A 13418-nucleotide genomic window follows, 5' to 3' on the forward strand; every position below is an offset into this window, starting at 1 on the left:
TGCGCCGCAACAATATATGCAGCTAATCACGGCGAATGCATTAGTGGAACACACCACAAATGTTGCGACGGCAATTGCATCGGTTGCGACGGCAATTGCATCGGCATGCGCCGATCTTGCGCATTCACACCAATGTACGCAACCAATCCGTTAGTAAGTGGGTGCACGCTCACCAACACACATTGCATGGGCATACAACCCACCCTCAATCACACCAGATCACATAAACGACGAAGGCTGTATTGCAACATAAAAACTGTCTAATTTTAAACACCTTATCAGTGGAATAAACTGTCTAATCTTAAACAAATTATCAGTGGAAGTTGATACTATATTGTCCTGTCTATGGCAGAGCCGGATTAAGGCTAAATGGGGCCCTAAGCAAAGTAACTGATTTGGGCCCCCCATCATGTCGTAATAGAATCAGAAGATGCAGCTGCACAGCAACATGCTGCACACACCGGGGCAGCCGAGCTACTGGTTGCTATGGGCAACAGCCCGCTTTCCTCTGTGGGTGCACAATGCAGGGAATAGCAGCGGCAAAATGCAGAGTGAGAGATGAATGGCTGGGATATTTGCACTCAGGGACTGGGGCACCCCTGTGAAGAGGGCGCCAGATATCACAGCAGCTGCACTTTCCCCCTGCATCTCCAGCCTGGCAATAGCAGAAAGCTCTGGACACCGCCAAACCGGAAGCCGTTCCCCAGACAGAATTACATAACCACCCCCACCACCGAACAACCGATTTCCTCCCAAACTAGACAGCCACCATGCAGCCTCCATCCCAGTGAATATGATAGTCCAGCAGAGAAGGCAGCCGCAGCGGAGGAGAAGGACAGCACCAGATGACTCACATTCACTTATTGCGATCCAAGCAATAGAGGTCCCGTCATCCGGAGCCCATCTGTCTCCTCTAGAGTGCTGCCGTTCTGTTACTACTACTATTACTACTTCCTGTCTGATCTGAGAATCAGGAAGTTCAGAGCGAGCGGCTGCACTGTAGAAGAGACAGATGGGTTTCAGATGACGGGATCTCTATCGCTTGGATCATGGATAGGTGAGTGAGCATTTGCCATCTGTTGCTATCATTCTTGCTGCAGCTGTGGTTCTCTGTGGGAAGGGAGGGAGGAGTGGGCAGCAGCAGAGCGCACAGTAGCAGGAGGGGGATCTAGGAGGAGAGCCTGGCTCTGAAGACAATCAGCAGCGCACGGCATCATTTGACAAGACAAGACAAATAACATTTATATTGTGCTTTTCTCCTGGCGGACTCAAAGCGCCAGAGCTGCAGCCACTAGGACGTGCCCTATAGGCAGTAGCAGTGTTAGAGAGACTTGCCTAAGGTCTCCTACTGAATAGGTGCTGGCTTACTGAACAGGCAGAGCCGAGATTCGAACCCTGGTCTCCTGTGTCAGAGGCAGAGCCCTTAAAGGGACTCCGAGCAGTGCCTGTGGGTATGCCTTTAAGCATACCCACAACGAATTAATTACATCCTCACACCTACCAGCATGATGTTTGTAATTATATCCCCCTGGGTTCCTTATATTTCATTGCATTGTGCTGAATCGAGCTGCCGACTGGAGAAAAGTCGTCCTGTGGCCGCGATTTCAATCGCGAAAATAGCGAAAACTAAAAGGCATAGGGTGAGCTTTAAAATGATATGCATCTTTCCATAGTTACTGCACTGCTCAGAGTCCCTTTAACCATTATACTATCCAGCCACCGCTGACAGGATGGCGAGGGCTGGTTTAGGTGCTGATGGGGCCCCTTTGACTCTGAATGGGGCCCCAAGCGACTGCTTTTGTTGCCTGGTTGGTAATCCGGCCCTGGTCTATGGGCATTGGCCTCTCTACAACATTTAAAGCCCCTACAGGGGAAAAAACCTGGTGACTGCCAACCCATTGACTGAATTCTTTCCAGGGGGGCCACACAACTTGGTGCAATCCGATTTTTTTAAGGTTGGGGCTCGGCAATAGATAAAGTTGGGCCTGGAGGGTAAAATTCCCTTTAACATGTGATCACTCTGCAGAATGTTCCAATGTTTATGGAAAATTTTCTCCACCAACCTGTAATCTGCAGAAAAATCACTTAAAAACGAAAAAGGCTTAAGATCATCACACACTTCTCTCTTCTTTGTTTGGAGGAGGGCCCCTATCCTTTTCACCCACTTCTCTTTGTATTTCATCTAACCAGGGCTCATTGTACCCTTTTTCCACAAATTTAGTTTTCAGAATGTCCGACTGCAGGAAATAATCCCGCAGATCGGAACAATTTCTGCGGACTCCGGTGAATTGACCTTTTGGAACACCCTTAAGCCACTGTGGGTGGTGGCAACTCGTTACATCAATATAGGCATTCCGATCTGTAGGTTTAAAAAAGCATCTCATGGAGAAACCCTCTCCCTCCCTTGTGATAATAAGAGCCAAAAAATGTATGGACCTAGTATCACACTCTGCAATCAATTGAATATTTTCCTTGATACTATTAATCTCGACAATGAACGCTTGGAAACTTACCTCATCACCCCTCCAGCAGATCAAGAGGTCGTCAATATACCTTTTCCAAAATACGACCCTTGACCCTCCTCTCCTCAGAGCCTCTTCCTCCCAGAGGGCCATATATTCGCTAGGCTTGGGGCATAAGACGCCCCCATCGCACAGACATACACCTGTTTAAAGAACTGCTGCTTGTGCAAAAAATAATTCCGCTTAAGGGAAAAATCGAGTAATGATAAAACAAACTCCATTTGGACACCACGCATATCACACAACCGATGTAAAAAAATTCTCGCAGCTTCAATTCTGTCGTCATGGGGTATATTAGTATATAGTGACCCTACATCCGCCGTAGCCAGCAGAATGTCACCCTCGATCTTCAGTTCCTCCAACAGCTGTACGGTGTGCTTGGTATCCAATAACACATGAGGCAACTGGGGAACGATCGGTTGTAAATAGCTATCTATATATTGGCCTATTCTGTGAGTAATAGAACCCACCCCGCTAAGGGTCACTATATACTAACTTATACTGTATATACTATATACTTGCGGCCTGCAGTATGTGGGCCGCACCACCAGACCTCTGAAAGAGAGGATTGGGGAACACATCAATAACATAAAAAAGGGGTTTGAGCAGCATAGTGTCTCCCTTCATTTTAAACAGAAACATCATTGTAATCCGGCCGTGATGCACTTTTGCGCAGTCGAGAAATTGGTGCCCGACTGGAGGGGGTGCAACAGGGTCAGGGAGCTATCAAAAAAGAAACCAGGTGGATTTTTAATTTTGACACATCCAGTCCAACAGGTTTAAATGTGGATCTGGATATTAACTGTTTTATTTCGAATAATTAATTAATATGAGATTTCTTTTATGGTTGGGAGTTAAATTGGGCATGATAAAAGGATGTGGATCGACTGTGAATGGTGACTGTCTTGGCGACATAGAGGGAGGGTTGTATGCCCATGCAATGTGTGTTGGTGCGCGTGCATCCACTTACTAACGGATAGGCCACAATTGGTTGCGTACATTGGTGTGAATGCGCAAGATCGGCGCATACCGATGCAATTGCCGTCGCAACATTTGTGGTGTGTTCCACTAATGCATGTAAAAATGTTCTCGCAGCTTCAATTCCGTTGTCATGGGGTATATTAGTATATAGTGACCCTACATCCGCCTTAGCCAGCAGAATGTCACCCTCGATCTTCAGTTCCTCCAACAGCTGTACGGTGTGCTTGGTATCCAATAACACATGAGGCAACTGGGGAACGATCGGTTGTAAATAGCTATCTATATATTGGCCTATTCTGTGAGTAATAGAACCCACCCCACTAAGGGTCACTATATACTAACTTATATATACTATATACTTGCGGCCTGCAGTATGTGGGCCGCACCACCAGACCTCTGAAAGAGAGGATTGGGAAACACATCAACAACATAAAAAAGGGGTTTGAGCAGCATAGTGTCTCCTTTCATTTTAAACAGAATCATCATTGTAATCCGGCCGTGATGCACTTTTGCGCAGTCGAGAAATTGGTGCCCGACTGGAGGGGGTGCAACAGGGTCAGGGAGCTATCAAAAAAAGAAACCAGGTGGATTTTTAATTTAGACACATCCAGTCCAACAGGTTTAAATGTGGATATAGATATTAACTGTTTTATTTCGAATAATTAATTAATATGAGATTTCTTTTATGGTTGGGAGTTAAATCGGGCATGATAGAGGGATGTGGATCGACTGAGGATGGTGACCGTCTTGGCGACATAGAGGGTGGGTTGTATGCCCATGCAATGTGTGTTGGTGCGCGTGCACCCACTTACTAACGGATCGGCCGCGATTGGTTGCGTACATTGGTGTAAATGTGCAAGATCGGCGCATACCGAAGCATGCCGATGCAATTGCTGTCGCAACCGATGCAATTGCCGTCGCAACATTTGTGGTGTGTTCCACTAATGCATTCGCCGTGATTAGCTGTGTATATTGTTGCGGCGCATATCGGTACAATCGCCGTCGCGGCATTCGTGATGTGTCTAATGAGATAGTGAGTGCACCTCCAGCTTGGATCAATCTACATGCCTGATAGACAGTAATGAGATATAGTGCGATTTTAGTTTTAATGAAGGTTTGTGCGGTAGTACTGTCTGCGGGGTATGCAATAGTATTATTCGTCAAGTATAGGTATATGGTGCTCAATTGCTTGCAAATCATATATTCTATGTTTTTAGTTTTGATCTGTATAGAAGTGTGAGCGCTGAGACACAGGTTTGCAGAGGACCTTATTTTAATTTTAGGCGGGGTTAAGCAGGGGGGAGGGTTTGACTAAGGGAATATATGAGCCGGTGCTGCTGGAGTGACGTGAGCCCCTGATGAGTCATTTTCATGACGAAATGCATAGGGTGGAGCTACGTCACATGACCGGCACAATCAGGAAGTCGCAAGACGGGAAGGTCTGAGGCAGCGTGTGTGTGAGCGGCTACCCGGGACTGCATTGGCATATGTGTATACATGCTTGTTGACCACCTATGCTTGTGAGTTTGATACTTTTTTATCCTTATTCCATTAAATGATTTTACACTATTTGGCGCTCTTTTGAGTTTTAGAATCTGGTCGTGTTGGTCTGATCCTTGCCTTGTCCCCTGTTCATGCCGTATAGCCCTACCTCCGGATCTATTGGAGGCTGATTGGGTGAGTGCGGGCATATAGGTGGGAGTGTGTCCCAGCACAGCAGGGCCGGGCCGAGGCATAGGCTGGAGAGGCTCCAGCCTCAGGGCGCAGTGTAGGAGGGGGCGCACAATTCATTCAGCTGTCATTCCTAATTGTGTTTGAAGCAGAAAGAAATAAGAAAAGGAGATACATGGAAGTGACTACAAGCCAGATATCTAGAGATTAAGGTGTTGGGGGCCCTGGGGTGCCTCTTAGTCTAATAGCAATCAGTGTGTGACGGCTGGGGTGGAGGGATGGAGGGGCGCACTTTGGTGTCTCAGCCTTGGGCGCTGGAGGACCTTGTCCCGGCTCTGCAGCACAGTGGTGTGTTCACTCTGGAGTGGTGACGGGCAACGCTTGTGCTAATTGGATTACGCTATGTGCCCTTTTCTGTTTCCTTTTTATGACATGTTGGCTGATTATTGAAGAAATCTTCTAGAGTCCTGGGACATTCAGTTGGATATACTTCAAAGTACTGGATGGTGACTGTTTGAATTTCTCCTTGATTTCAGCCATTGAGCACTTCTAATCTTTTAAAAGTGACTTTTTAGGGACAATCTACAGTATTGTTTTTTTTAGTGCGCTCCATGCAATATTTGTGACCATTTTTCCATAAGCGCAGCTTTACTTGATATATGAAACTCAAAGTGTGTACAAGGTTTTGGACACACAATTAGTGGTATTGATCTGCCATTCCTGTTGATAGCTTGCATGAAACAACACTTCGTACATTGATATGTGCCTACCAAACCAATGTTATGTTTATTTGTGATGATGGCTGTGATATGGCTAAGAAGCAGCAATAATCTGGCTTATTATATTGCAGATGACTTTTGTAGAGTGCGCAATGAACCTCTTCCTCTCGGTGACCATGCTTCCCAAAGTCAATGGTATGTTTACTTTCCTTAGCTCCTCCCACATTTTCATATTTTCCAGGCACTAGGGCTTTTCCCCACCTCCCCAAAACACTATACAAATGTGGCTCTTGGTAACTTTGCTAATGGTGACGACCGGAGCTTGTCATCAAAATCCTAACAATACAGACTTGAATGCAAATCGTATGCTACTTGGAACCAGTGCTGCTCGGATACCCCTTTTCAAAATCCGAACTGAATTCGGATCCGGATACCCAGATATCCGGTCGGATTCGGATATCCAGATAGAAAACCGGAAGTGGCCTTTAAAATGATTCCAAAACGTTTTGGAGGGTAAAAAAATCTCTCTCTCTCTCTCTTTCTCTCGGACTGAATGCCTCCGAAAGGGATTTTAGCCATTGAAGGCCTCTGCTCGGATATCTTAACTAACTATCCGCCCGGATTTCGGATTTTCACATGTGTATGTAGGTAGAAAAAAACAAAGTCTTTTAAAAGTAATACCTTTTAATGGCTAACCGATAAATTTAAATAATGCAAGCTTTCTGGGATCTAGTCCCCTTCTTCAGGCATATTTCTAGATGTTAGCTGTAGTAAAACACTGATGCAGGGAAATAGCAAACATGAAGATGGCAGTTGTACTAGTTGCTGTTTAGCAGTTAGATGTCAGGTGATCAGCAGGCTGGAGCCAGTGAGCTCATGCAAGCAAACATGAAATCTAGCAGGTTTCTGAAGAAAGTGAAGCCAAGTCAACCATGTTATTTTCACATGAAAATCCGAGTTTGCTCGGACAGTGCTATTCGGATTTACACAGATATCTGGAATCCAATCCAAAGTTCGGATACTGGAAAAAGTTCAGATTATCTGGGTAATTTGGATACCCAAATATGAGCACCACTGCTTGGAACGAGGCCAATAAAAATGAGCGGCAAATGTATTTGACTGGCTCACCTCCATAATGCATAGGATTTGCATGAAAACTGAAATAGTAACATTGACCATCTCTAGCAGCTGCTGTCTCCGGTGGTATAATGGCTAAATGTCAGAGCGGAATCATCCAAAAGGCAAACCTAGGCAACTGTCTAGGGCCTGGAAAGAGTCTAAGTGCCTGGTGGAGGCTAGCCCCCACTAAATCTAACTAAAAAAGTCAGCGGTGGGCAAAAAAATGGTGTCTTGCCTAAGGCCCCATTTCATCTTAATCCTTTTCTGCTAAATTCTATGGTACCAAAATGTCCTTGACAAAAATCTTGATGGTGACGAGGCAAATGGCCCATGATTACCAACTTTTACGTTAATTACCGTATTTGCCGCCGTGTAAGATGCTCCGGAATATAAGACACATCTAGGTTTAGAGGGCAAAAATCAGAGAATAAAAAAAATAAACTAAACCTGGTACCTCCACTTTCCAGGAGCATCTTGTACATGTTATCCCTCAAATGGTATGCTCCATGTGTCCTCCTATATCCCCCATGTCTGCCCCATGTGTCCTCCATGTCTGTCCCATGCGTCCTGTCTCCCCATGCATTCTGTCACCCCCATGTCTACTCCTGTGTCCCCCATGTCTCCTCCTGTTACCCCCATCAGGGGAAAACCCAGGATTTTCAAGGGGAGGAATCCTGAAAGGTCTCTCTCAGCCACGCACCATACGGTATAATAAAATTGTAGGACATCATGCTGGGTACACATAATGCAATTTTCAGTCTGACAGGATCTGACAATTATTTCTGACATGTCCAGTCTACTCCCGATTGACAAAGGGATTAATCAGGAGCAGTTTGGATACAGATAATAAAGAGGACAGCCAACATTGGTAATAAAGAGGAAAGTGAAGCATTCACACAGCAGGGCACAGGGCTGTGCTCATACCTGGCTCTGTTAAGTTCCCCAGAGCTGCTCCATGCTCTGTACACAGCTGCTGCTCCATGCTCTTTATACACACTGCCGCCCCATACTCTGTACACACACTGCTGATCCATCCAAAGTCAACTGTAGCAGTGAAAGAAAGGGGGCAGTGTCGTGAGCTGCAGGATGCCTGCAGATTTTCTGGTGTCTCAATTTGTGCCGGTTCCAAGACACTGCACCAGCCCTGGTATGAGGGGGAATTCTGGGCAGCTGTAATCCCCCCTGCGTTTGCCTATGCCCATAACTCCTCCTGTCTCTCTCATGCGTCCTCCTGTCACCCCCATGTCTCCCTCATGCGTCCTCCTGTCTCCCCCATGCCTCCTCCGGTCTCCCTATGCATCCTCCTGTCACCCCCATGTCTTCTCCAGTCCCCCTCATGTCTCCTCCTGTCTCCCCCATGCATCCTACTGTCTCCCTCACGTCTCCCCATGCACCCTCTTGTCTCCCCCATAACTCCTACTGCCTCTTCCATGTTTCCTCCTGTCACCCCCATGCTTTGTCCTGTCTTCCCCACTATGTCTCCTCCATGTGTTCAATGTGTGCACGGCTCCCCCCACGCGTTGTCTGCCCCCCCCCCAAGTGTTTAGCGGCAGCTGCTGACCTCATCCGCCATGCTTGCGGGAACTGCAGACCGTCGTCTTCTGTGTGCGGTTCCCTCTAGTGCAGGGTTTCTAATGGGGCGTCATCATTAGAAGCCCGGCACTAGAGGAAGCCACACACATAAGACGGAGGTCTGCAGTCCCCGCCAGCATGACGGATGAGTTAAGCAGCTGCCGCTAAACACCCGGGGGCAGACAACACGCGGGGGGAACTGTGCACACAGCAGACACATGAGGGAGACGTGGTGGAGGAGACATGAGGAGACAGGAGGCTGCACACAGGCAGGAAATCCCCGATGTGGCAGCAGTTCGTATCGGCGGGCGTTTAGAAGTTGGGGATTCCCTGCCTTTGCCGTATAAGACGCAGGGACTTTTCTCACCATTTTTGGAGGTGAAAAAGTGCATCTTATATGGCAGAAAATACGGTATCCTGATTTCTTCATCAGAAACACTTTTTATATCTATACATAGCTGCATAAGGGTATGTAACCCTGCCATTCCAGTGATGTTTAGCTATGTAGAATAACTCCCCCCTCTACCAGAGCATTCTGGGAGACCAAGTATATTGTCTACAGGCTTTAGAGATCCCAGTAAACAAACATTCCGCAGAGATCACTTAACAGGACTTAAGATGTTGCCTTCAGAATGTAAATCAGAGGTAAGTAAAGATTTTACAATGGACAAACACTGACTAAATCATTTATAAATAAATATTTTAAAAATAAAATAAGCAATTTGGTTCACTTTATTATTTTCATTGCTGTTCCACTGTAACCATTCTGCGACTGCCTCACGCCGACTGTAGAGTGGCTTCCTTGTTCCTCCGTCATGCCAACTGGCATCATCTCGCGAGAGGCGAGATATGCAGGGAACGAGCGGTCGCTTGAGCGCATGTTCCCTGCACTGCACATAGCAGGGTACAGAGATCACCCTGCCAGCCCACGATCGATGCTGGCAGGCCTTTCATTACAAGAAAAAATGAAAACAAAAAACATGTGTACAGCACTGTGCTATAGTGCAGGGCTGGCGCCCTCCAGCCACTTCATGACAAAATATGATCATGCTGATGGGAAAAGTCAGCCACATCAGGACTTGGAGAGGGCCAAAAGGATCTTGCAGCAGCAATCAGAGACCACCAAAAGAAAGCTCTATTTGTAAAAAGAAAAGGGGGTCAAATTAATTTAGGTGCTAAGTTGTATGATTGAGCAATAAACCGTTTAAGTTGTGAAGTGCTACATTGTAAAAAATTGCCTGGTGTCTAGTCTGGTCCTCAAGTGGTTAAAGTTAGATCTATTTTTTTTTTTTACATTTTTATTGTTTCATTGTCTCTCTATCTATAGAAGTAAGTATTACCGGCACAGGACAAATATAGCGCTAATAGTGCGGCTGAAGGGCCCCGATGCGATCACAACCTCTGTATCCCCTATTTCTACACCACTGGTTAAATACGTGTTAAGAAGCACAGATGCTTACCAATTCCTGCACCAATGACTACCTGTGCTATGGGCTGCAATCTTCTTAGACAAAATCTAACTGTGCTGTCACCCTTAAAGTCTGAATAGTGAAGATGATGCAATCCAAATATCAACGGCAGCCACACTCACAGAGCCTGAAATCTTACAGCACCTTCTGATCATGTGATGAAAACGTCAAGACAGGATTTTAGCCAAATAAATCTTCATGCAAAGGTGTAACGATCGGTGAAGCACGGAGAGGATCTGATTACTGGTGATCTGCAGTATCACTGGGAATACAGATATATACCAGATTATAAGTGGTCTGCAGTATCACCGATAATCCGATATACCAGCTAACCTCTGTTCACCTGAGTAGAGTGTAGTGTTAGGTGCAACAATAACACTTAGAGGACTAGGCCTCAGCGCAGTAAGGAGTACTGCACGGATTCCTTCCGAAGACCTGAACTCTCCAAGGCGGGAGGAGTCAGGTCGAGAGTAGGAAGGATTGTCTGAAAGTGACACTCAGGAGGAAGTGTCACTAACAGGACGGGGAACCGCCTCCAATAGTAAGGTCGGTTCTCGAGGTCGGACAAGCCAGGTCGTAAACACACGGACAGATAAAGTACAGATTCAGAAGGCAGAGGCGGAGTCTAGGTACAGGCAGGGTTCGGCAACAGGGTATCAGAAATATCGAGGTACAAGATCAGGAGGCAGAAGCAGAGTCTAAGGACGAGCCGAGGTTCGGCAACAGTGTATCAGAAATATCGAGGTACAAGATCAGGGTCAGGAGGATAGTCAGGCAGGCAAAAAGTCATAACAGATAATCACAATCAAACTAGTACTTTAGCTATCAACAGAATCTAGCTAAGTGTAGGATTACAGCTCCAGCTGGTCCCGGCACACTTAAGGATCTGACTACAGGTCTGAGTGCTCCCACGTATGTGTTCGCAACGCCAGACAACCAGCAACTGAACAGCTGGCAGTATATATACACACACAGGTATCCCTCCAGCACCTCCCCAAGTGCTGGACCAATGAGGAGTGGAGCCAGAGTCAGCTGACCAGCCTGGTCAGCTGACTCATTTCTGGCCGTAATATTTTCCCTACCTGAGTGCGCGCGCGCGTCACTCTAAACCTAGAGGGACTATGTGTCCCAGCCACACCAGCACCACTCTGTTATTCCGCGCTTTGCCATGCCCTGCACGGGGACAGCCGCCTCAGACTGAGTGGAGGTGGCTGCCTCCCCGTGCTCTGCCCCGCCGTGCGCGGAAAGAGCGCCTGCCGCTGACTCATGGCGGCGGCTCTTCTGCGCTTCTTCACAAAAGGGCTTGCTTCACTAAACCGTGATAACTCAAAGCATGGCCCGCTAGCGTTGTCGCGTGCAATCGTGAATTTTCGAGCATGAAGATTTGCGATTGCACACAAAAACGCGAAAACGCTAGCGCGGCCGTGCTATGAGTTATCACGGTTTAGTGAATCAAGCCCAAAGCATACCATGTAAGCAGTGAGATGAATAAACTAAGAGATTGTGTGTGTTTTTTTTCGAGATTTCTGCTGGAATGAGTTGTAGGTCCTCTATTGTTCTTCAGCTTTAGTATATCAATATAAAGAGGGCAGAGGGCTGACAGCAGGGATACCTAAACTATATTCTAATTCCCAGTTAATCGTATTACCGGTCACTATACTGGAGCATTTAGCAATAATTCTGTTTCTCCCATTTATCTAGATATCCTAAGTAAGGGCTTACCCCTACCCCTACTGGATGGTGTAGAATTGGAAAACATTACGCTGACGCAATATCAGGTTAGTCAATAATTTACTATGAAGTGCACATAACTATCAGTTAATTTTTTTTTATTATATTTCATTAATATCTCGTGTATATCTTTGAAAGAAGTGCAGAATATTTTTGATCCATTTTGATCCTAACTGTAAGGATTGCATTTATGCATTGCACATGAAACAACATGGGCAATGCACAGGATGCAATAATGCAGGAAATGTCACTAATGCGGAAAAACTGAGAGTTCAAGCCAGGAATAAATGAATAAGGTAATTTATTAACAAATGCAAGGAACAAATTCAGTTGCAGTTCAATGCAGTTCATGCAGGGAGTCCATAAAGTCACCAGCAGATGTGGATCGTGACACTAACATTATTTTTACTATGTATTTTTCCTACTTCTTTTCCAGCACTACCTTCTTTTGGGAGCTGATATTAGCCATGAATGAATCCCATTACCTATACTGTAGTAGGGGTCTTATGCTGCACGTTGGAGGAAGTTCTACAACAACAACATCATCGTCATAACTCAAAACCCAATCAGTGTGCATTATACAGTATCAGTAAGCTACCGTCAATTCTAGAACTAAAGGTTTATTGATTCTCACCCTTTTGTGTCTTGCATTTTGTTGTTAATTGTATAGCTTGAACTCTGTTATACATTTTATGCATCATGTTACATCTGTCATTGTAATCACCAGTTCTGTATTTTGTACCAGTGTCCTTATTTGATGTATATCATTGTCTGTATCATTTTGTATATCATCGTCTGTATCATTATGTACCCCTTGTTTGTTTTCCTACTCAGCATCACGGAATATGTTGGCACTTTATAAATAAATAATAATAATAATTCACGCATCCAAATTTAGTTTACGACATCCACATAGTGTGAGTCAATAGTCTTTGAATATTATGAACAGATGGTGTAGGTAAGCTCTCATACTACATGGTGGTGGTAAAATTGGCCATTTCACATCCTAATTTGGACTACCATGCTGTCCAGGACCTGAAATTCACGCCCTGTACTAAAAATCACTGTTGTACGCTCATTCTTTCCCCCGCCCGTCACACCGTTCATGCACTTGCGTGTACATGTGCTTGTGCACCCATTCATTAGCGTATGCAATCATTCCTGAAAACTTGGAGGAAAAAAAGTATTAAAGTGTCAAAATAAAATTTTTCATCTTCCTTGTAGTGAAGTGATAACATGTACCTAACCAATTAACCCCTTGTGACACTTATACTTTACCTTAAAATTCATGCACACTTGTAATGGCTGCTGCTCATAGCGATCAGATGCGATCACCAGGGTGACAGTTCAGGGACTCAACACTGTACAGATGCATTTCTGTGGTGTTGCCTAGCGATGCATCTGTACAGCACTGGGGTCCTCAGAATGTGCTCCTTAGTGATCGCATCCATTCACTACCGGCGCACAGGCTGGCGATAATGGTAGGCTACATTCCCAACTAGTGATGAAATATGGCATATGTGATTTCATTCAGGACAAGCCAAAAAATGTATTTTGCTGTGTTTTTTAAAATTGTGGCATTTGTCATGAGAAAATTAAAAAGGTTGAAATCCGGTGCCAGGAGAGCACTTTGT

At 45.5% G+C, this 13418-nt stretch overlaps 1 protein-coding gene across 2 annotated transcripts in view; it reads left to right on the forward strand.

Annotated features, from left to right (window-relative positions):
* Positions 1-12520, forward strand: part of LOC137542462 (bactericidal permeability-increasing protein-like) — a 49792-nt gene extending 37272 nt beyond the window's left edge. Inside the window, exons 10-12 of one of the 2 annotated variants that reach the window (XM_068264390.1) lie at positions 6025-6088; positions 11755-11831; positions 12221-12520. In XM_068264390.1, coding sequence (XP_068120491.1) covers positions 6025-6088; positions 11755-11831; positions 12221-12259 — 180 coding nt within the window. In that variant the 3' untranslated portion in view covers positions 12260-12520. Of the gene's footprint in view, positions 1-6024; positions 6089-11754; positions 11832-12220 lie in introns of those variants that run through there. The other variant, XM_068264391.1, reaches the window with a different exon arrangement.
* The last annotated feature ends 898 nt before the right edge of the window (positions 12521-13418 follow it).

Source organism: Hyperolius riggenbachi, chromosome 12 (genome assembly GCF_040937935.1).
Source record: "Hyperolius riggenbachi isolate aHypRig1 chromosome 12, aHypRig1.pri, whole genome shotgun sequence".
Classification (NCBI taxonomy): domain Eukaryota; kingdom Metazoa; phylum Chordata; class Amphibia; order Anura; family Hyperoliidae; genus Hyperolius; species Hyperolius riggenbachi.